Genomic DNA, 25967 nt, shown 5'->3' with positions numbered 1-25967 from the left:
TTTTGTGTATCCTTTTTTTTTATTAAAAAAATTGATAGATTAAAAGTATACTTTTATAATTAAAATTACTAACCAAGAACGTTAAATTTTCCTTTTTATGTATATTTTTTTAAAATATAATCAATAACTATTATTATATAATTATTATCATTAAAAACAAATTTTCTTAATTTTATTATATTGTATAATTTTTTTAAATTAAATTACTATTATAATATATATTCAAATATAAATATATTTCATTTTAAAAAAATATTATAATAATAACAAATTATTAAATATTTAATTATATAATTATCAGTATCAAAATTAAGTATTAAAATATAAGTTTTTATATGTAACATTATTATTTCATATAAAATGTTTGATTAGTTAATTTTTGTACTAATATATCTATACGCTTTACACCAACAACTGTTTTTGTTAAACCGTAAAAAACATTATATTAATGTGAAATAGAAAAAGAGTGAAAACCCCGCAACGAATTTCCTCACGTGCTGTTTGTGTCACTTGACTATTAGTGTAAGATATGATACTTAACATTAAATAATTTTAATAGACCAATGTTATGTCTATATATATATACGTATGATATATATAATAAATTGTACTATGTACTATAACTAAAAACAATTGATCTTCTTTTCTGGATAGAAAACTTTCATTGTTATTTTAACTATGTTTTGAAATATTTTTTTTTTAATATAAATATTAAATTTTTTTTTTCTCATATTTTTAATTATTTTTAAATTTATGTAGTCGAATCAAATAAAAATGTTATTTCTTTAATTCTGTCAATTTATTTTTATAAAATATTTTTAATACACATGCAATAATTTGCTTTTTATTTAATTTTTTTTATTTATTTACTTTAGATTTAACTAAAAATAGTCGCAATACAAAAGTGAAATAATATAATTTAAAAAATAAAGGTAAAAGAAATGTCATCACTACTAAGTGGATTCACAACACATCTTCAAAATAAATTATGTCATTATTTTATCCATAGATTTTGTGGAAATTTTTTAAAAACAAAGATAAGTTTAAATGATATGCAAACAGATCTAGTTAATGGTACAATTGGTATTAAAGAAATCGAATTAAATTGTGAGGCTATTAATGCAATATTAAAAGAATTATCCTTAAATATTAGAATTATTGATAGTTATGTGGGTAATATATCAGCAAATATCCCATGGAATGACTTAAATAAAAGTTCTTGTGTTGTTAAAGTTGTTGATTTACAAATAACTATTAATGCAAGAAGTGGAATAATTAATTATAATAATAGTAGTATGTCTGCTCAGGAAATTGGTTAGTTATATTTAAAAAAAAAAGAGTTAATTATTATTTTTATTTTAGTTACATCAATGATGGAATCAATGATATCATCAAAAGATTTAGCATCAAATGTTATGTCTGATGATGGTGATAATACTAGTACGAATAGTGGTAGTACATTTAATGAAGATACGCAAGGAAAAGATACAATAGCTGGTATTATTGAACTTATGATGTCACGAGTACAAATAATTTTTGAAAATACTGTTATTCGTATTGAAACAGATGAAGATTATAATGAAACGGGTGTCAAAACAGCCATAGAATTAGAAATTGAAAGAATTGAATTTTTAGATCAATTTTTAGAAGAAGCTAAAATTAAATCTGGAATATCAGATGATAGAGTAATAAAATTGGATACAGAAAATTTATTTAATACATCAGAAATAAAAAAATTATTTAAAATAACTAATGTAAAAATTTATACAGATATTTTTACAAATGAAAGTCAACCATCAGAAACATTAGATAGTAGTACAAGAAGTAGTAGTACACAAGATATTTATGCATCTGCAATGGGTAGTTTTCATTCAAATGACTCATTTGATCAAAGTCATAATTTTAAAAGTATATATCAAAGTGGTGATATATTAAAGTGTGAATCAGAAATTAGAAAAGTATACAGAGAAAGAGAAACAATTAAAAGTAAAATAATATTAGTTGCAGCTATATCTGGTAAAAACAATCTTATGCGTATTAATCTTCATAATTTTGGAACTGTACCAAGAGTTGATCAGGTATTTAATAAAAAAGTTGACATATCATTATGTTTAAAAGATGTCAAATTTTTTACAACACCAACACAATTAAGAATTTTACAAAAATTGGCAACACTTGTTGCATCTGATGATATGGGAAATAAAAATTTTGACAAAAATTGTTATGACAATTGTGAAAATGAAGAAAGACCAATTGTTAGAAGATTAGAATCTGATGACACACCATTATTAGAACAAGGTTTAAATGATTGTATAGAAGATGACAGAGCTAGTTTTATTTCAGAACATTTTTCATTTGGTCATAGAAAATTTCATCTTTCAAATGTAATAACGGAAGAATTTAGTGAAACATCAAAAAAAATACCACCCGATACATCAACAATTAAACATGGAGGAAGTATAAAGAAAAATTCAATCAAAAATCGCAATAGTTGTGAAATAGATGATAGTTCATCGGATACAATAACAAGATATGGTTCTACAACAACATTAACTGAAAAAAAACCTGATCTTATTTCATTAAAAGTAGATATTCATAATTTACAAGGTATTATTACACATAAAGATCCATTATCATTAGAATCAATTAAAAATGGTAATTTTGAGAGTGTTGGAGATGCAATTAATCAAATATCTGAATGGTCAAAAAGTTATTTTGATAATTCAACAAATTTAAAGTTAAATTTAAATACAAGAATGAAAGATATGAGAGAAACATTTAATGATCTTTATAAAGATGATCATTTACGTTTTGTTGCAGCAACAACAATTTTATCATTATTTTGTGAAAAACAGTCAGAATGTGATCAAACATCATTAAGATTATCAATTTTTAATTGTGAGTTAATTGAATATCTTTCTAAATCATCACAAGTTGATAAAGAAACTGATACAACAATAAGTTTATTAACTTTTGATGATTCAATTCAAACAGAAAATGAGGCACAAATAATTATTGATTGTCGTATAGGATCAGATCACAAAAATATTGATATTGGGTTATTACCATGTAAAATTGAATTTGATTTATCTATAATTGATAGATTATCAAATTTAATATGTACAGAACCATTTTATACAGCTAATTATGATTATCCATCAAATACATCATATACTGGTCATATAATAAATGAAGAAAAAAGAAATTTATTTGAATCAACACAAATTTTACAAGATAATTTTTTATCTGCTTTATTAAAATGTGACAAATTAACAATAGATTTTCGTTTCCCAAAAGCTGATCTTAGAGATATTGAATGTGATAAAAGAACATCATATAATATTCGCCATATTTATGATGATTATTTAAGACTTGAATTAAAATATCTTAATATTGAATTACCTAAATTATCTTTGAAAGAGTTATCTGAACATTTTTGTCTTCACATATCATCAACAAGTATTCTTGGAAATGTGATTGGTGATTTAAAATTATTTGATTGTACTAAAGAAGAACTTCAATTTTTATATGCATTTTCAGAAAAAGAAGAAGAAAATGTTTTAATAACATTTAACTATGATATTAGAAATAAATCACTTCAAGTAAATACTAAGGAACAATCAGATAGTTCTGACAACGAAAATCAATTCTTTAATTTATCATATACTGTTGAAGGACCATTTACACATAAAAAATCATTGTCAAATAATGAAATAATGATAATGCCTGGTGATAGAAATGAATTATATGAATTTAGTAAAAAAAGTAATGAAAATGCTTTAATGAACATATCTATATTTATTCCAAATTTAAGAATAATTTTTCCTAGCAAAAAATTTTATGAAATATTGTACAATCGTTTTGGAAATGATATTGCATTATGGGAACCTTCAGCACCATGTTATAATAAAAAACTTGAATTAATAGATGATATTTATGAGATAGAAAAATCAAAAGATAATTTTCAACCATGTCGTAATGGAATGGTTGATTTATCATATAATGGTGATGATAATAATGGATATGATAGTAATGGTTATAATAATAATAAAAAAAAGATGCGATTAATTGAAGTTGATCCTCATAAGATATCAATTGTTGTAACATCTAAAAATGGTAATATACTTATATGTCATAAAAATAATATTTTAATGGAAGGTATTATAACAAGTACTTTTCCAAGTACCATTTTGTTAAATGTTGATGATTTAAGATTTTTTTATGTACATGGATATTATGGAAAAGTAAATAATGATTATAGTTATGTTACAACAACAACAGCTAAAATATATCACTTAAATAACTGTAATAATAATATTGATAAAAATGTTATTAATAATTCATTTGCTTCAACAACTCAAGGGACACCATTATTAGTTAAATTTGAACCAATAAATGTTAATGAAAAACTTTGTCCTTATGTTGATAATGATTCTTTTACTCTTTCAATGAAATTACAAGTAAATTCTTTAACATCAAGATCAATAATTTTAGCAATTGGTCTTCGTAATTCAACTCTTCATTTTGAGCCTTTAATTGATCCAATAAATTTATGGATAAATCAACTAGTAGATTTCTTTACAGTTGAAGATTATGCTGTACCTGGTTATGTTTTACCAGATACAACAATTGAATTACATTCAAATATTGAATCAGTTGTTATTGCTCATGAACAAAGAAATATTATTTCAAATTCACCATATGAAATACGCTTTGCTATTAATTCATGTTCAATACAAAGTAAAATTATTCAAAACATTGATATATTACAATTCAATTGTATTATAGAAGATTCATCGTTATTTATGAGATCAAGAATTAGAAATAATGATACAGATTTTGATCCTAATGAATATATTTATCGTGGAACAAATATATCACAAATATTAAATGAATTTGCAAAAATTTTATCATGTGGTCATTTAAAATTACAATTATCATTATCAATTGTTCCTGAAAATACTAAACGTTTAAAAACACCATTATTATCAGTTGTTTGCAGTAATGATAACTTAGATATTTGGGTTTGTTCAGATACATTATATATATTTCTTAATGTAATAACAGAAATAGTAGAAGCAAAAATTAATAATGATATAGAAAAGAAAGAACGTGAAGAAAAAATGGCGAAAAATGTTACAGGTGAAGATTTAGATAAAATGTTAAATAATGATAGAAAAAATTCCAATATTACTAATATTGAAAATGATAATACTACTGTAGAAAATGATATAAAAGAAAATAGGAAGACAGCTGTGGCAATTGAAGAAATGTTATCTGATGCAATTGATTATGATACTTCAAGTCAAAAAAATATTCATAGTAAATTATCAACTTCTGTATCTTTTGGCGAAAGATCATCAACATCATATTCAAGTGATAATAGTAATAATAAGAATATCTATAGTTCAGATGACGATTTTTGTGATTTAACTGAAGATATTGGAACTGGAATAACAGATAAAAGTGGTGAAGCAAAAATTCGTCATTTAGCACATTTAAGTGATGGTTCACCTATGCCTATTGTAATTGTTGAAGATTATTTTACTGGTCCACCATTAGAATCAATGAATGATCCAACAAATTTAGCATCATTTAATTTTAATGTTTTAACAGAATTTATTATTGAAAAAATGTCAATATCAATAAATATTTATGGTGGTAGTGATTTTGGTGGATACTCTTCAACACAAAAATCATATAGTTCATGGAAAACAAAACGTGATCATAGTTGTTGTTTTAAAGAAGGTTCAATGGGTGGCCCATATAGAGATCACACAGTATGTGTGGCTTTTTGTTTTGATAAAATATCATTTATGGCAAAAAAATTTAGTGAACCTAATAATTTAACATCAATGGTTAATTTATCAATAAGAGATTTTTATATTGAAGATCATTTAATTATATCAGAGATAGATAAAATGCTTCATAAAAATGTAAATAATAATAGTAGAACACAAAGTGAACAATCATTTATTACATTTAAAATGATTGAAAATCATTCTCACGAAGCTAAAATAAGGATGAGTTTAGTCCCAATGAAACTTAATATTGATCAAGATTCATTAAACTTTATAATAGACTTCATAACAGATGTTATGAAAAATGTTAAAATTATTCAATCTTCTTTATTACCATCATCAATTGGAACAGATAATAGTGATAATGAAATACCAACTGTACAATTACCATTATCAACATCACATGAAGATGATGAATCAAAAATAAATTTATTAGAAAAAAAAATTCATTCACAACAATTAAATTCTTCTGAACCATTAGTACAATTAACAGATAATCCAATATCATCTTATAATGATGATGATTATGAAAATAATAAAGATCATAATATAAGAAATAATTTAGGTGATGAAATTTTTATTAAAACATTTACTTTTACACCAGAATGTAATATTAAAATTGATTATAATAATAAACGTCTCATATCAAGTGGTGGTACAGCTGTAAGTATTGCAATGGGTCTTACAAGTTTAAAAGGATCAGAAATAACATTAAAAGAAATAAAAAATAAAAATGGTGTATTAGGTGTTGGAAGGTGTATAAAAGATGCATCAGATGAATGGTATGCAGATATTTATAATAATCAATTAACTAAAATAATAAAAGGATATGGTCCAACAAGTCCATTTATTAATATGCTTCAAGGTATTAGAGATTTATTTGTATTACCTGTTGAAGAGATATATAAAGTTGATGGTCATATTGTTAAGGGTATTAAAAGTGGTGCTAGTAGTTTTGGTGTATCAGCAGCTACTGCAGTTATTGAACTTGGTCAAAGCATTAGTAATGTTGTACAAAGTGTTGCTGAATTTGCTTTTGATATTGTACATCCTGATCATATAAATCCAAGAGATGTTCAAAGACCAAGAATACCAGGAAATCTTAGAGAAGGTATTCATCATGCTTATGATATTATAAAATCGGTAAGTTTTTTTTTTTATTTACTTTAAATATTTTTATATATATATTAAAATACTTTAGGATATTAAAGATACAGCACGCCATATTCAGACAGTTACTTCACAAAATTCATATGAAAATAATAGTACTGTTCTAACATTAGCAAGAACTGCAGCTCCAGTTTTCTTTCAACCTGTTATATGTACAGCAAAAGCAACAAAAGCACTTCTTGATGGAGTTAAATCAGAATTACAACCAGATGAATATGCAGAGGGACAAAAAAAATGGAAAAATCAAAATAAATGATATCTTTAAACATATATGCATACTTCAAAGGATCAAATAACATGAAACTTAAAAATGAATGAAATCAAATAAAATTTTAATTTATATTTTGTATTAATATTTTTAAAATTTAAAATAAAGACATATATTCATATGGTAAAAATATATGATTTTAAATAAGTGCCTTGATAAAAAAGAATGTTATATCCATAAATAAAATTTTAACTATATAAAAATATATAAATATAAACTAGTTTTTTTTTGTTTAATTGTACAAAACTTTATCATTTTAATCAATTTTATTTTTTTATCAAAATTTAAATAAAGATAATTTTTTTTCATTTCTATAGAAGATGTCTCATAAAATTATTAACAAATTTTTTATCCTGTAATTAATTTTGTTTTTATATTATTTTATGAAATTATTGTTGTTTATTAAAAAAGTTGATTCATTTCTGTTTCTAAAGAAAAAAAAACAATAAATGTAAAAAAGAGTAAAAAAATTAATAAATAAAGTATTTGATAATAAATATGAAATTTGCCAAAAATTTTTATTTTTTAAATATGTGCTTAAAAAAACCAGTCCATATAAATGATTATAAAAAGTCTTTTTAAATGTATAACGTTGTTTTTATTTATAAAAAAAGTACTGCAGTCTTCCAAATAGAAAAAAGATGCTATTAACTTTCTTTTTGGAACATAGAATTTTTTTAAAGAAGAAATATGTTTAAAAACTCATAAAATAAAATTGTATTTGAGACAAAAAAAATCAATGATTTTGTACCTTATGCAAATGTTTTGCAAAAAAAAGCATTAAAAAATGTTACATGGCTTTGTGATCTAAAACTTCTTTTCACTATCTCCATTTAATTTATGTATTAATAAAGCAAAGAAATAAATTCTATAAAATATTATAAAAAGAAACTTAAAATAATCACTGTTTCTACTGGTTATTGGCGTAGCAACATGAAATAGATATGTATGGTTCCATAAGAAAAAAAAATTCTGGAGAAATTGGAAAGAATAGGAAAATTGGAGCAATAGAAAAATTCCTGTTTACATTAAGGAAAAATAACAATAGCAAAATTCTACTACAAGTGTAGACTATTAGAAGAATCTACAACAAGACTGGTAAATGGTTTTTGATCACCAACCAAATTGTAAGATAGAAACAATTCTAGGAAAAATTAAGATGAAGATAACCAAAAAGAGGTACTAGGAGTTCAAATATTTGTAAGTGGAATAAGAACAGTGATGGGAAAATTCAGTAGTTTATTCAATTTAAAGTAAACTTCAAATATCTTTTTGTCCGCACTGAGTCTAGTCTTTACACCGAAATAATTAAAATAGTATGAAGCAGATCTAGAAGAAAAAAAAGAAGCAACGAGGGACTTTTATAATTATTTTTTTAAAAACTTTTTTTGCTTTCAATAAAAAAGAATGGTGTTGAGATATCCTATACTTTATTTATAAAACTATACATTTATTTATATATTTTCAGTACTTTCATTTTTTTAATATTCTATTGAAGAATGTGTAGTTTTTTTTTTGTCAAAAATGTAATTATATATAAAAATTTGCCTTTCAAATACAAAACAAGTATAGTATTATTAATCCTAATAGTTATTATTTATTACATATTATTAAAATTCTACTCTATCAGATTAAAAAGTATAAATTTTCTTATATATAAACTTTGAAAATTTTTTTTAATGTTTAAAACTTTAATAGAGTCTTCTAATACTTGTAACATATTCGTTAAACGAATCATTAAAATTTTTTTACATATAAGCTACCAAAAAAATATTTATTAATTATCTTTTTTCTTCTTTTACTTTTACCTAATTTTTTTTTATTATAAGTTTATCGTCAATAAAAGTTTAACTTATTCAAAAAGAGACTTGAAAAACTATTTTTTTTAACATTTAAATTTTATTAAACTATACAAAAAAAAAACAAATTGAAATTGATTGTAAATCACTTTAAATTATCTTTAAAAAAAAATTATTAATTTTTTTTTATTTTTGAGTAAATGATCAATTAAAAACTATCATACGTAAAACTATAAAATTGTAAGAAAAAGTATAAAGTTTTAATTATTTTATATTAGAAACTACGATTAAAAAAGTTAATTTATTAAGAAAGTGTGTTTTAACTGTAAAATAAAATTTTTTGAATTATTAAAATATTTTTTCTTATTAAGATTAACAATAATAAATTATTATTTTATCTCTTTGTTAAATGATGGTTTTAAAATGTCTGATTTTTTACCCTTACCAGTTCAATTTAGCCGAATTTCATCCGTAAAATACAAGATGTCAGACGACGATTTAACATGTATAAAGTTGCTCTTAAAAGAATTATTGTCAGAGTATTTTCAAGACTACGCAGAAATGCTGTTTGATTGGTACTCTGACATATTAGATAAACTAAATATTGAAGAAACCATAAATTTTTTTGGCGACAGAAGCAAGACAAAAATATTAAGAAATCCATATTCATGGAATCCAATTTCCAATAGCTTGATTACTTATATGTCGAATTTGAAAACATTTAAAAATTTTTCAATTTTACGTCAATGTAGATTATTGAAATCTCTCTTAAATATTCGCAAAAGTTAATTCATAGAATCTATTAGAAACTATTGTGACCCACCTCTTATTACTTCAGTCAAAAAGTATACTGACATTGATGGAGTAGATGATCCCGTTTTTTTGCTTGAATTAGAAATTTTTGTTTATTTTTAAGTACTTATATACTTTCCATGTAGAAGCACAAGAGATTTCGTTAACCCAGAATGCGTTGAATTTTACAATTTTATATATTTTTTATCACCACGCAACTTTAGAATTATAAATTGATTTGGAATGATTTTCATCTTATGTCTCACACGTACAAAGGACTTATTCAAAGTTTTGTGTGACTTCGAAAGCAAGAATCTTGCATATCAAACATTGGTAAAGACTTTAATTAATTTTTTATTAAAAAAAAATTTAAATTTAGAATGTTTCATTTTTTTACTCTTTGAAAATGTTTTAATTAATATTAAAAAAAATTTAGCAAAAATACAACGCAATTTTGATGGATAATTTTTTTGTTAATATATATAAATCTGTTTATATTATCAAAATAATGATTTGAACATTTAAGAATATTCTGTATTTGTTTAATTGTGATGTTACATATATATATATATTGTTTAAAATTTTACAAAATGATTGCAAAAGTTTATATTAAAGAATTATAATTTTTGCTTTATTAGTTTATCATAATGATCAAATATTTATTAAATTATTTTAAGAAAAAAATATAAAATTACAAATAAGTCAAGTTAATTATGATACATTCTATTATAATTAATTAAAACGAAAATAAATGTTTTATATTTAATTTCTTTGACATTATAAAATCAAAAAAGATTTTTATCTATCTACATATATATATAACGATTATAATAAAAAGAAAATTTATTTATAATGTCCTTTTTTTGATTTAGAAAGACAAAGTCGTATTTCATTTTATCTTTAAGAATTATCTAAAAATTTATTTTCATGTATTGTTAAATATATAATTTAATATACATTTTTCGGTTGAAATTTACTAAAACTTTATTAAATATTTATAGTATAATCTATTATTTATATAAAATAGAATTTTATAGTACAATTTTTTTATAATAAAAAGTTTTTTTTTAATTAACAAAAAAATTATATATATATTGTAGTTGTGTTTAGAAAAATGCGTTTATTCAGGTATCGTGGTATTATGAGTAGTCTTCATACATTTATTAATAAAAGCAATGAAGGAAAATTTTTTTTTAAAATTTATTGCTTTTATTTTGTATTATTTTTATTGTTTCCTATGCTACCTACAGGTATAATGCCTATATTACGATTTATAAACAAAACAGTTTCTTATATTTTATGGTATTTTATAAAATTTTCTTTTAGTAAGTTAAAATATTTTTTTAATTAAATTATTTAAATTTTTTATTTATTAGTTCGAATTGTAATATTCACTATTTGCTATATTATTACTTTAAAACATTATCGTATATGGATATTTCCTAATATTTTTATAAGAAAATACGAATTAATAGAACGTTTAAAAATTATTTGTGTTATGAATGATGAAGAACTAATATCTATAAAATCACTTATTGAAATTTTTAAAAAAAGAAAAAATAAAAGAATATTTAAAATATAAACTATTATCTATTTATAATATATAATTTTATTTTACTATACAGTAAATTCTTTATTACCCACTAATAAAGCTAATTTTTCTTGTTCGTTTTTTGAATGTTCCTTCAAATGATCTGTATTATTTTTAAATATATAATCTGACGCTGATCTTGATATTCTATGTCCCAATGGTTGATGAGTATTTGTATTTCCTTCTTTCCTATTATTTTTATTTTCTAAATTTTGTTCTTTTATTTCTTGTTGTGGTTCCATAACTGATGGTGTATTATTATTTGGTATTGTTATAATTTGAGATGGTACATCATCTAATAATGATGGATTTGATTTTATTTGTTTGCACAGGATATCCTCATCTGATTGTTGTAGATTATCTTTAACCATATGATGAATAATACCAGCACCAAAACCATCACCTAATACATTAACACTTGTACGAATTCTATCTAATAACCAATCAACTGTCATTAAAAGTCCAATATCTCTTGATGGTAAGCCTACTGTTGTTAAGACAATTTTAATTGTATCTAAACCTGCTGGAACTGATCCTGATCCAATTGATGCAACAGTTGTTGTTATACTAATTGTTAATAAATCAAAAACAGATAATTTTATTGCATGAAGTTGTGCTATAAAGATAACAGCAACAGCTTCATAAAGTGCTGTTCCATCCATAGTTATTGTTGCACCTAGTGGTAATACAAATCTTGTAATTCTTCTATCTATTTTTAAATTATCTTCCATACTTCTAAATGTTACTGGTAAAGTAGCACCACTAGATGCTGTTCCAAATGCTGTTGCTATAGCTTGTAACATTCCAGTCATAAAAGCAAATGGGGATTCTCTTGTAACAAGAAAATATAATAATGGTAATGTCAATAATGAATGAATCATTAAGCCACATATTACTGTAACAACATACATAGCTAATGCTTGTGCTGTTTCTGTTAAATTATCTATATCAACAATATTTTTACATACTAATGATAATATACCAATAGGATAACACCTTAAAAAAATATTTTATTAAATTATTTATTCATTTTTTTTTAAATTAAACATACCACATTAATGCTGAAATCCATCTCATAATAATAGCATCAAGAACAACAAAAAAATTTATCATTAAACGAGCTTGTTCACCTAAAATACTAAGAATAACACCAAAACCTGAACAAAATACAATTAATCCTAGAACATTCATTTCATTGGTATATTTTAATGTTGGTTTCATAACAACTGGTTCAGTAAAATTACTTACTTCTGTTTCATTAACACCAGAAACTTTGTGAATTCTTGTTTTAACTTCAATATATTCTGTTTGTACTTGTTGAAATGTTGCTTGTATAATATTTTCAGGAAACATATTTCTTATTTGATCAAGAAAAGTATCTAATGGTGATAATTCTGTATCATCAAGAGTACCTTCACCAAAACTATGTATTAATGTTGGATCACCAGGATGTATTGAGGAAACAATTAATATACCGATCTAATATTTCATATTTAAAAGAAAAAAAATGATTATTTATTAATTTAAAATAAAACAAATTTATTATTTTTTTTTGTAAACATACCACAGTTGATAAAAAAGTTGTTGTCATGTAATAAAAAACAGTTATAAGTCCTATCTTTGTTGCATCTTTAAAAGCAATTTGCGATAATGCTGAGATAACAGATGAAATAATTAATGGTAAAATCATCATTTCAACAATTTGCATAAAAATTTCTCCAGGAAAACCAATTAATTGAATTAAATCATTACTAGGATTAAATGGACGGATAATGAAACCTAATACTACTCCAATAACAACAGATTCTATTGTTAAAACAAGAAGTAAATCTTTTTTATTTGTCATTTTGATACTTTATTTTTATGTTTTTTTTGATTTCAATCAATTTTTAGAAATAAAATAAAAATGTTTTTTTTATATATATAAAAACTGAATTAATAGGTTGATTGGAGGTAAAAATGTAATAAACTATCAACTACTATAATATTATAAGATTATATTAATTTCATATGATTCTAATGAAAATGATACATAACATTTGATAAAAATATATTTATATAAAAGTAAATAAATGATAATAATAATATTTAAAACAAATATTAAATAAAACATAAATATAAATAACTATATATATAAAAAATTTAATTAAATTAATAAAAATTTTAAGTAAAATTGATTATTAAAAAAAAATAAATAAAAAAAAGATGACAGAAATATAAATTATTTGTGAATAATTTTTATTAAAAATATGTTTATTAATAAATTTTTTATTTTCAAAATGTTATGATAGTAATAAATTATCCCGTAACATATTAATAATTATATTCATTGTAATTCCTCGTTTAAGATAATTGTTATTATACTTCTATTAATACAATAACTGTACCAATTGTCGTCATCAGTACTTTTTAATATTCATTAAATTTTTACTTATCAATTTATGATAATCTCTGATTTTAAAAATGCTTCTTGTATTATTTTTCTCTATCAAGTATATATATATATATATATATATATATAAGTATATATATATAAAAAAGAAATTTGATTATGAAAAGAAGCTTAATAAATAATATTATTTCTATATTGTTTACCATTTTATATCTATATATGATTATTAATACTAAATTTTATTTTGATATCTTTTGTAGTAAAAATCGTCATTACTATTATTTATACATATAGTTAGATATGAATAAAATTGTAATAATTTTGTGTTAATATTACAAATTTATATTAATACACATATATATTTTAGATAAATTTTTATTTATAGTAAGTTTACATAAATATATTTTTTTTTATTTAAGAAAATAATAATATATAATATGTATATAATTTTCTTTTTTCACTGGGTAAATATACATAAAGTTCTTTTAGTTTACAATTCCAAACCATTTTATTTTCTTTTGTCTTTCTTTTTTTTCAACTAAAAAAAACTTAATTCTTTTTTTTTTGTCTTTTTACTTTATAACTAATGAGGTGAAAAAAAAAAATAATGTTTTGGCTTTTAAACACCATTATATTTATTTTGGGAATGGTAGATACATCATTATTTATAATACATATATTATTGTATATACATTTCTACTAAGTTTTTTATTATAACTATATGTTAACACATTTGGTTGTATTTTTTTTTTTGTAAAATAATCCAAACTTTACATAAAACTATAAATACTTATTTTTAAAAAGAGTTATGTTAAAATCAAATATAGACATCATCATCATTTTTACATGATAGTAAAAGAAACTGTCAGTATAATTATAGAAACTGTTATAAAAAAGGATATAAAGTGATTTTTGACATAAACCAACAATGATAGTGATGAACTTTTGTTACTTATGAGTGATGAATTTTTTTTTGATGTGTTAACAAAAGAAATATCTGTTATCTCTGAGTAATATGGGTCTTTATTATTATTTCCATCATTAGAAATTGACACATCTAATAAATTTGAACTGTCTGTTGGTAAACTATATGATTCTTTCTCTTCATCATCTTTGGTAAAATATTCTACATTATTGTCATTTGAATTTGTTTCATTTGTAAAATCAAATTCAGGTATCATATTATCTTTTGATTCTTTTTCATAAAATAAATCTTTTAATTCATCATTATTTTTCTCCATTAATTTTATATTATTATGTAAATTTTTTTCCATTTTTAATGTCAAATCTTCTTCACCATCCTCTTCTTTATCATTTATTAATGATTCTTTATTATATTCATTTGTTGTCATCTTTATTTTTGGTGTCATTTTTGTTGTTATTGAAGAAGGAGTAAAAGAAGTTGTAGTTTGAAACATCTTTTTATCATTATTTTCTATTCTTATCTTTTTATTATCAATATTTTTTTCTTTATTTGGTAAATATAATGTTTTAACTTTAACCGTATTATTTAAATCTCTATACTTTTCTTCTTCTATTCTTAATTCTAATTCTTTTTGTTTTTCTTTTAATTCCATTTCTAAAAAAAAATAAAAGGTAATATATCAATGCCAGTCAAAATATATATATTTAAAAAATATTAAAACAATAAAACATGCCTAATGTTAATATATGACCATCATTCAATTTATCAATTGTTCGTTTTGATATCATACCAACATGAGCTAAATATGGTAAGCTTATAAAACACTTAAAATTAATACGTTCTTTTAAATGCCCAATAAGAAGTCTTGTCTTTTGAATATCTCTAGACTAAAAAAAATAAAAAAAATATATAATTTATATGTAGTCATATTTTTAATTCCATAAATTTATTACCTTTTGAATACCAAGCATTATTGTTTTTTCATCTACAGATAATGAATCAACTTTAGAATATTTATCAGCAAGACTATATATATTATTTTCTAAATGATGTTGACCAATTGGTAATGTTTGTGGATCAAGTGAACATGTACCATATAAATTAATTGATTCTGCATCACCAATATGATATAATAAACCTGTCCTCCTATCTACAGTAACTAAAACTCTTTGTTGACGTTTTCCTAAAAAATTAATATTAATAATAAAAAAAATTTAATGAAATTTTAAGATACCGAAAATATCTGTAGCATGTGTTTGTTTATGTCTAACAAGATATCCCTCTGGAGTTATTTTAAATTGTAACTCTATAATCTCTTTAGATGTTGTATTTTTTCCAATAAAATGTATAACATCTGATATTCTTGGATCTATATATGACTGTGATGGTTGTAATAAAAAGCCAGAATCTAATGGTAATGAAGAACATGCAAAAAATGGTAATGATGACATTAATGAATATGTAAATAATATAGGTGATGTATAAAATTCAACAGCAGGAAATTCTATATTCATTGTACAAAAATTATTTCCATGTCTTAAAGTTGTAACAAGTATTGATAATTGTCCAAGATAATTAACAATATGAAGTTTTGTATAATATGGTGAACAATGTTGATGTTTATGATCAACTTTAAGATCATTTATTTTGTCTATATTAACAAGTGTTGTAAAAAATATTTGACAATCACTTGTTAAACCATAAAATATTAAATCAGGTGTTGAGTAATTTTTAGCATATTGATAAATATTTTCTTGTTTGCATGCTTTACCTTTTCCTAATGTTGAGGTACATGATATTTTTAATATGATAAACCAAAAAATATATAATATAGGTAAAAATAATGAGATTGTAGGATAATACTTTTTAATATTCATTTGGGACCTAAAAAAGATTAGAATGTGATAATAAAATGTACAAAGATTTTTGTTTAAAACAATAACAATGTTGTTTTTTTTTTAATCTTATAAGAAAAGTATTAAATTTCTTAAATAACATATTGTTTCTTTTCACTCATTCAAGTAACCCTTTTCTCCTATATTTTATCGGGAAGATAACAATAAAAAAAAAATGTATTGTAAATAGAGTCATACTGATTACTACTCAAAAAAGATAAATGATAAAACGTGAAGATAAAAGAAGTGAAGCGTAGAATATAAAGAAAATAGATATAAATAAAACTTAAAATATAAATATGTATTTATATAAATGGTATGGTGTATTCCGTCACCATTAAAACTTTTGAAGTTTTTTTTTTGGTGTTACACATTAGTTACAAATAATAGTTATCAAAAAAATTTTTTTTTATTTTTTTAACTTCCTTTTTAAATACAATCTCATCATCATTGGTAAGAATAAAAGTTTTATTTTGACAACATATATTTAAATATATTTTTGGTAGTAAAAGAAAATAACAATAAATACATAAATAAGGATATTTATCTTTTTATTTATAAATAAAATAATAAAAGAAATTACCATATAAAATATTAGAATTCAACATAATAAAAAAAATAGATTTTTTTAGAATGTAATTTTTTTTTATTCTAAAAATCTGAATTTTTTTAGTTACATTAATCTTATAAAAATAGTGTATCATTTCAAATTATCTGAAGAGTAAAAAAAGTTTTTCTACTTTTTAAATTTAAAAAATATATACATAAATATATGTATTTAACAATTCTCTTACAATAGAATGACTTAGTTGTATCATTAAATGTACTTTCTAAGATGTTATTTTCAAATAATGATGTCTTTTGAAAAATTATCCTTGCCAATAGTTAAAGTAAATAATATAATCTTTTTTTTTTGATTTGTAAATTATATAAATATATTGTAATAATGGGATATATGAATAGGAACATATAAATTATAGGTTATATTAAATAAAATAAAATGGATATAATAACAATAAGAATAGACGAATAATGTTATCTTGAAAAAATTTATAATTTCTTATATATAATTTAAAAAAAAAAATAAAATAACTTAAATTGATAATTTATTAGATTGATTGAAAAAAAAAATTAAAAAATATATAAACTGTAAGTAATAAGAAAGACAAAAATATAATTTTTATTATATATATATATGTTACTTATTCTTTATTATTTAAATTTGAACTATTAAAATCTGATTAAAAAAAAAAAACAATTGATAGTCTATAGAAGTTTAACAGTATATAAGAAATGAAATTTTGTACATAAATAGAAATAATAAAATATTCTAAAGTACTTTTGTTAAAATAGATTATAGAAAATAGGAAGAAAAAAAAACATTTAAATTCTTATAAAAACATTACATTACACTTATTTTAAGTACAACCTCTAAAAATATTACTTTTATTGATAAAAGGAAATTTAAAAAGAAATTATATTACCAAAATAAATGAACAAAAATATATTTTGTAGTGATATATAAAATTTTTTTATTTGAAAAATATAAAATAAATTATTAAAATATGATTTAAAAAAGATTTTAATAGAAATTATTTATTATATATAAAGTAATGGTGGCATTTTTATAATATTTAAAAAAGAATAGATATGAAAAAGTAAATAATGTAGATATAAAAATTCTTTCACATCATCATTATTCAAAAAATATATATAATTGTAATGTTCATATTATGTGCTTTTTATTTATAATAATAATAATAATGATGTGTGTATATGAAACAATTTTTGTGTAAAAATTTTTTAAAATAGAAAATTTTATCAAGTTGAAGAAAATATCATCAAACTTTTAACTTTTATAAAAATTTTTATAAAGTAGGGGGTAAAGAAATATAATATAATTTCATATGATTATAATATCTTTACATGTAATATTTATATGATATATAATGATTAATAGTAAATGACATTAAAATCTTATTGTTTTATTAATATTTTAAATGTCTTATATTATCTTTTCAACATTTAAAGTATTTAGTTTGTCAACATAATAAGCTTATTAAGAATTTAAAAATCCTTATTTTGATAAGAGGGTAAACTTTTTATAACATTTTTCATATATCTTTTAACTAAAATGGTTTCTGGTGATTATAATATTTTGACAAAGGATATTAACAAAAGATTACCGAATATTCAAGAAATATATAATTTGTCTTATATATATTATAATATATATGTATATCTTTAACACTAATATTAAGAAGAATAAAAGCTTATTGCGACAATTCATTTTTAGAAGAATAAATGTATTTATTTCTTTTCTATACTTTATTTTTTTTCTTCTTCATATAATATCAAGTTAACTGATATGGTTATCATAATATATCATTTCATAAGAATACATAAATTGGTATTTCTTTTATTTACCAAAATATATATACAAAAGAATACTGTTGTTTGGAGACATCACATATATTTAATATTATAAAAATTATGAAAGAAGCCGCTAATATAAAATAAAGTTCAGAAGATAGTTGTAAAAATTGAATAAAATAAAGGAAGCAAGATAAAGAAGATAATTTGTCATTGTAATTATAAGTTGGTTAAGAACATGACACTACATATGACAATTGAATGATATATGTATTTTTATTCAGTTGGGATGTATATCATTATAATTTTCTCTCATCTAAAATCATATTACTTTTCATCTTCTAATCTTCTACTATAATAACAAAGTTTATTTTATTTTTTTTTTTATAATTATTAATTTAATAAAATTAAATTAAATTAAATTAATATAATCAATCATCTCACGTTATAATAGTACCTGGCAAATTGAAGACACTTATCACGTATAACAAAAATTATAACTATCAATAATTATATTTAACTTTAAAATATACTTTAATAAAATAATGTACTTAAGAATATTTTGTTAAAAAAAAATTTTATTTTAGGAATGAGAATTTTAAAGTAAAAACAGATAATCTTCTTAACATACACAAATTGAGAAGATTTGCTAAAATCATAATCTTTATAAAAGATGAAACATAAAAATTGTTAGCTCAAAAATGTTAAAAAATAATGGATAATCTGACTACGCTGTTTTATATATTAATAATTTACAAATACTATTTTTTTTTAAAGCAATGTTTTTTCTTCTAATATATGTCATTTTTCAATAAAAGATTCAAATCAACTATCTTTTTTATGTATAACTAATTTTTACTTTTTTTTTTATCAATTTTTTTCTTTTTTAAATTTTTTTATTATTTAAATAAAATGGTTAATGCAAAAAAACTAAGACATTATAACAAAAAACAATCAATGAAAGAGAAATCACGTCGAGTTATAATGAGTACATATTATGAAAATGAAAAAGTTCGAGCTATAAAAAATAACATATGGTTAAATATAATATTTGGTATTGTTCTTAATGTATTTGGGTGTGTCTTAAACTATCTAAGAACAGAAATTGAAGAGACAATGATACAAGATACAATAGACAAAAAATTTATTGAATACGGTATGACTTTTTTACTTTTATATAGTTAAATTAAATTTAAAAAATAATATTTATATTTTTTTTTAGGAATGCTAAGTGCTATGAATGAAACAATTGCTAAAGAATTAAAGGTAAAAATTTTTACAACTCCACCATGTATATTACGTGTTTTATTAACAACATTCGGAAGAATGTTTAATGTTATTGGAACAATGAAAGTATTTAAAGGATTTTCACAATTTTTATCAGAAAAGAAAAGACTTAAACTTCGATTGACAACAGAAAAATTTATTGAAGATGGTGAAGGTCAAGCTGAATTTTCTGAATTTTTTAATGAATGTTGTACCATTTGTGGATAATAACAATATTTATATATCAATATTATTTATAAGCAAAATATTTTTATTTTAAAATGTTTATATGTTAAAAGTTTATCTTTTTTCATTTTATTTTTGTAAATAAAAAAAAATTTTTCTGTTCAAATGACTATTTGTTTTTGATTTAAAAAAAATAACTATATTTATATAAATGTTTTATATTAACAAATTAAAATTATTTTTCAATTAATTTAATTTATAAAATATGAATATTTTTAGAACTATACATATGTTTATCTAAGCTGTTAAAATATTATATAAAATATGAAAAAAAAATTTCAATCTTAACACATATAAATTTTAATTTATATAATTTGTTTTACTATCTTTTAAATGATAAAAGAAAAAATTGATTGAAGAACTCTTTTAAAGTACTTTGTTAATTTATATATAAAATAAAAAAATTGATAAATAACTTTTAATTTTTATATCATAAAATTAAAACTTTTGAATTATATTAATATTTGAAACAAAATTTAAAATAGCAAAAATTGTAATTAAATGTAAAAAATGTTTTTAAATATAAGTATTGAAATAAATAAAAAAAATTTTTTACATTTTTATTCTATCATAATATATTTCTGAATATTTGTAATACATCATTTGTATCTTTAAGTTTATTTAGTACCATGAAAAAGAATATATAATTTTTCAAGTATTTTAATTTTACTTGGAAATTTCTTTTTTAATGATGTTGTAAAAATAATATTATTATTTAAAAAAGATATTTATTCAGAATTATAATTTCTAAAGAGTATTTTTTTTAAAGATACTTTTTTCCTTGTAAATATGTTTAAACTTTATTATAATGAAGGAAAAGAAAATTTTTTATCATTAATAATATTACAATAGTAAGACTTTTCTGATATAACATATTAAAATGTTATCAATTTACATCATTTTATATTAATAATATATTAAAATAATAAATTTAGCTCCAAACATCTGTTTTTGTTTATTGTAATATAAAATATCCAAAAAGAACATAATTATCTATGTATCATTTAAATTACAAAACATCATTTGAGTAATTATACATAATTTGTTAAATAAGTTTTAATATAGTGTTAGTAGAATTTAAAAAAAAACAACCTTTGATTATAAAAAACATTTGACAAAATTAAAATGATATGTTTATACTTTGTAAATATTATTTTTATTTAACATTATATATATTTTATTTTTGCTCATCAATTTACCTATACCAAATTTAAAACACCAAACACAAGAGAAAATATTTGATCCAAAGTTTAATTTATTAAAATATGCACTTTCATTTTCTTTATAGATGAATTAATTAAAACCAAATTTTGTTCGACTTTTAAGCAAAAAAAATTAGTTAAACACGTATTTAAAAAATAGTTTATTACTATGACTATCCAAAAAATTTTTTTTCTATGAAAATATTTCATTGCATTGAAATAATAATTATTTTTATACGGTAATAAATTATACTATTAAATACCATATTATTATATTCAATGAAAAACATATAAAAAAACTGTAAAAATTTTTTATTATCAGTAGAAAATTATTCAAGTTATAAATTGATGCAACGTGACTTGGTTATTTATCAAAAATCTAAATTTAATTAATCTAGTAATTGTGTAATATAAAATTTATCTTATTATCACGTGGCATATTTTTGTCCTGTCAATATATAGTTATAAAAAAAATTAATGAACTAACAATTAAAAAATTATTATTATATTTATTATTAGAAATAATTATCATATTTAAAATTAAAAATATTTTAAAATTAAGAACATTCATGTGCTTTTTAAATTATTAATAAACAAGAAACAAGATTTTTATTTTACCTTTACGAAAAATATCATTAACTTTTAGAATAATAAATTATAAAGTTTTATTATTTTGTGCTTTAAAGAACCATTTATAGTTAGATAGATGATAAATTTATATCTTGATCGTAAAAATATAATTATTGCGTCAGATTTATAGTTTAATTATCACACACGTATATTTAATATTTAACTTCCGCTTTTTTACAAATAACAACTTAAGAAAGATATGAAAATTTTAATCCTAAATTTGTTAATTAACTATATAAAAATACTAAAATCACGTTATATATGAAGTACAACAATTTCAACACACATAATTTTTCATAATACCGGTTTTTTTGCCATTATCTTTTATAAAATTTTTTTTTTTTAATAGTTCATGTAATAATAAGATAAAACTTTTTTTTTACAAATTTATATATTACTATATCAATGAAATATTAAACCACAAAAACTTTTTACAATACTAAATCACATTTTATAAAATGATGATAAGATCAATTATAGAACAAAATTTATAATAATATTTTTAAGATAATCTGATATAATATAATATAATTATAAATCACTAAACTATACAAGATTTACAATTATTATTTCTTCTTTTATGGTTTAATATAACAAAATAAAAAATCATAAAAAAAACCGCTATAATTTTTATTGCATCATTCTTACAAAATAAATTTATTATATTTCTTGATAATAAAATTAATAAAAATATATCAACTTTTAACCTGTAACCAATTAATTAATCATTTTTATTAAAAATATTTATATAATTTTAATTAAAATATTAAAAAAATTTCTACTTATATAATAAATATATACTATAGTTAATTTATATTTTAACTGATCAAAAGTTTTAGAAAAATTTTTAATATTTCAATGAAATTAGAAATATTTTAATTTGCATGAGCATATACATTCTTTCTCTCTTACTCTCTCTTTTTTCTTATTTTATTTAATCTTATTAATTAGTACTTTTTCATATTAAATATTACACCTTCCTTCTTTAGTGTCTGGTAAAAAAAATTTCTTTTGGACAAAAATTAATCAAAAATAATTTTTTTTACTACCATATTAGTAACTCTTTGCCATTATATATTATAATTAAATTATTTTTATTTGATGTATCAAAGATATTAATTAATATTATTTGATATTTTAATTACTTTAAAAATTAACAATTACCACCTATTTTTTAATGTTTCTATTTTTAACCTTTTTTTTTTGGTCACATTTTTAAATATGTGCTATCTATCTAATATGTACCATTACTAGTGATAAAAAAAATACATATTAAAATATTCTTGTTTCTTAAGTAATGTGATATAAAAAAAAGAAAATCAACGATCCTTGACAAATTTTTAATATGTAAAAAAAAATTTTTTTTTTTTAACCAGTACATTTTATGATAGATAGGAGTAATAAAATGTATGTATATGTCTCGATTTATTCAATTATTGCATTGAAATAAGAAATCGTTTCATTGATGATGATGATGTTTTACTGTAGGAGGAGTTATTATAAATTGACATGAATTAATGAAAGTATTTATAGACTGGTCTGAAGTAAATTTTATTTATTTTAACTTAACAAATAATTGTTTCTTACTATAATATAGTTTGATATTACATTATCCATCATCATAATATTTATTATTATCACTTAATAATATTTTTAACTATTTCTAAAATTGGTATATTTTAAAGAAATGGGAAAACTTGAAGCACCAGTTTTAAATGCAGCAACATGTGATAAAATTATTGGTGAGAAAGGCAAAAGTTTACCAGTAAGTAGAATTTTGATTATATATTATCATTCTTCTTAAAGGTTCCTACTCCAAGTCAACCACAACAAGTAATTAATAAATGGGTGCCATTAAAACCATCAACATTTGCTCAAAATACTGTAAATCCTGTTAGATCATTTGTTGAAGCTTTATCAATTAAACCAAATCCCAAATTAAAACCAATAAAACTTAATCTTGGTGATCCAACATTAATTGGAAATCTTCCACCACCAAAAGTTGCCATTGAAAGTGTTCAAGAAGCTTTATTATCAAATAATTATGATGGTTATGGACCAAGTGTTGGATTTATTCAATCACGTCAAGCTGTTGTTGATACTTTTAATCATCCAGAAGCACAAATAACAGTTGATGATGTTATTCTAACGAGTGGATGTTCACATGCTTTACAAATAGCTATTGAAAGTATTGCAAATAAAGGGGATAATATTTTAGTACCAAAACCAGGATTTCCATTATATACAACTCTTATGCATCCTCTTGGTATTGAAGACCGTTCATATAATTTAATACTTGGTGGAAGTGAAAAAATAGATTATAATCAAATGGAATCTATTATTGATAAAAGAACAAAAGCAATTATTATAAATAATCCATCAAATCCAGTTGGTATTGTTCTTGAGGAAAATGATCTTAAAAAAATTTTAGAAATAGCATTTAAACATAAAGTAAGTAATATACGTAAAAAACAGAAATTTTTTTATTTTAATACTATAAAAGTTATAATTTTTAAAAATCATTGAAAACGTGTTTTATTGCACAATGATCTAAATGTCACGCTTGTATATAATTAAATAATTTACTAAAAATAGATATATTTATTATTAGACATATTTATAAACGTAGTGAATATTTATTTATATCGCAAAAAAAAAACAATTAATTATTTTTGTTAATGAAAAAATAATATATATTAACACGTTTATAATTGATTATATATATATATACATACATTTTTTTTTGTAGATTGTTATTATTGCTGATGAAATATATGGAAATTTAACATTTAATGGTGCAACATTTAAAAATATTGCTACATTAACACCTAAAGTACCAGTTATTAGTTGTGATGGTATTGCTAAAAGATATATGATTCCAGGATGGAGATTAGGATGGATAATAATTCATGATCGTTATGGTGTTTTAGAACATGTTAGAAAAGGAATGATAAGTTTAACACAGAAAATTGTTGGTCCATGTGCTTTAATACAAGGTGCTTTACCAAAAATATTAAAAGAAACACCTTCAACATATTTTGAAGAATCTAGAAAAATAATTGAAAATAATGCAAAATTATTCCTTGATGGTTTTAATGAAATTCCAGGTTTAACACCAATTATGTCGAATGGTGCAATGTATATGATGGTTAAAATTGATTCATACACATATGGTGATGATATGGAATTTTTAAAAGATTTAATTAAACAACAAAGTGTTTATTGTCTTCCAGGTGGTGCTTTTGGTACACCATATTGGTTTAGAGTTGTTTTAACATATCCTGAATCACTGTCAAAACAAGCAATTCAAAGAATAGCAATATTTTGTAAAGATAGACGTTTAAAAAAATGTAAAGAGTTAGGTAATAAAGAAAAAAGATTAACTGAAAATGCATTATGATAATGATTTAATTAATTAAATTATCAAATAATAAGCATAAAATATTAGTATATAAATCAACCCTTTTTTATACATAGCCATATTAATTTTATAATTAAATAAATTTCTTATATTTTTCTAATTTTTTTAAAGTAAAATAAACAAATAAAAATATTAATGTAATAAAAATAAAGAAAATTATTTTAACAAAACATAATGTACATTTAAATTTTTTTTT

General features: G+C 20.8%; 5 protein-coding genes across 5 annotated transcripts; 3 read left to right on the top strand and 2 right to left on the bottom strand.

The window, feature by feature from the left end:
- Positions 1-1052: 1052 nt before the first annotated feature.
- SRAE_X000102400 (Autophagy-specific gene 2) lies at positions 1053-7227 on the top strand (the record flags this gene model as incomplete). The annotated part of the gene is made up of 3 exons (XM_024646585.1): positions 1053-1314; positions 1363-6944; positions 7003-7227. 3 exons carry the CDS (start codon positions 1053-1055, stop codon positions 7225-7227), a joined length of 6069 nt encoding a protein of 2022 aa, XP_024498484.1.
- Positions 7228-11447: 4220 nt separating this feature from the next.
- Positions 11448-13267, bottom strand: SRAE_X000102300 (Excitatory amino acid transporter 2; the record flags this gene model as incomplete). Its single annotated transcript, XM_024646474.1, has 3 exons — positions 11448-12417; positions 12473-12900; positions 12986-13267. The coding sequence occupies 3 exons, from the start codon at positions 13265-13267 to the stop codon at positions 11448-11450; spliced, it is 1680 nt and encodes a 559-aa protein (XP_024498483.1).
- Positions 13268-14655: 1388 nt separating this feature from the next.
- Positions 14656-16615, bottom strand: SRAE_X000102200 (Hypothetical protein; the record flags this gene model as incomplete). The annotated part of the gene is made up of 4 exons (XM_024646363.1): positions 14656-15392; positions 15472-15625; positions 15692-15921; positions 15973-16615. 4 exons carry the CDS (start codon positions 16613-16615, stop codon positions 14656-14658), a joined length of 1764 nt encoding a protein of 587 aa, XP_024498482.1.
- A 3348-nt stretch (positions 16616-19963) lies between these two features.
- SRAE_X000102100 (Hypothetical protein) lies at positions 19964-20500 on the top strand (the record flags this gene model as incomplete). The annotated part of the gene is made up of 2 exons (XM_024646252.1): positions 19964-20162; positions 20229-20500. The coding sequence occupies 2 exons, from the start codon at positions 19964-19966 to the stop codon at positions 20498-20500; spliced, it is 471 nt and encodes a 156-aa protein (XP_024498481.1).
- A 3537-nt stretch (positions 20501-24037) lies between these two features.
- Positions 24038-25750, top strand: SRAE_X000102000 (Tyrosine aminotransferase; the record flags this gene model as incomplete). Its single annotated transcript, XM_024646140.1, has 3 exons — positions 24038-24115; positions 24157-24801; positions 25100-25750. The coding sequence occupies 3 exons, from the start codon at positions 24038-24040 to the stop codon at positions 25748-25750; spliced, it is 1374 nt and encodes a 457-aa protein (XP_024498480.1).
- Positions 25751-25967: the final 217 nt, after the last annotated feature.

Source organism: Strongyloides ratti, scaffold srae_chrx_scaffold0000002 (assembly GCF_001040885.1).
Source record: "Strongyloides ratti genome assembly S_ratti_ED321, scaffold srae_chrx_scaffold0000002".
NCBI classification, from domain to species: domain Eukaryota; kingdom Metazoa; phylum Nematoda; class Chromadorea; order Rhabditida; family Strongyloididae; genus Strongyloides; species Strongyloides ratti.
The sequence above is the reverse complement of the archived record's forward strand: the minus strand, read 5'-3'. Positions and strand labels throughout refer to the sequence as shown.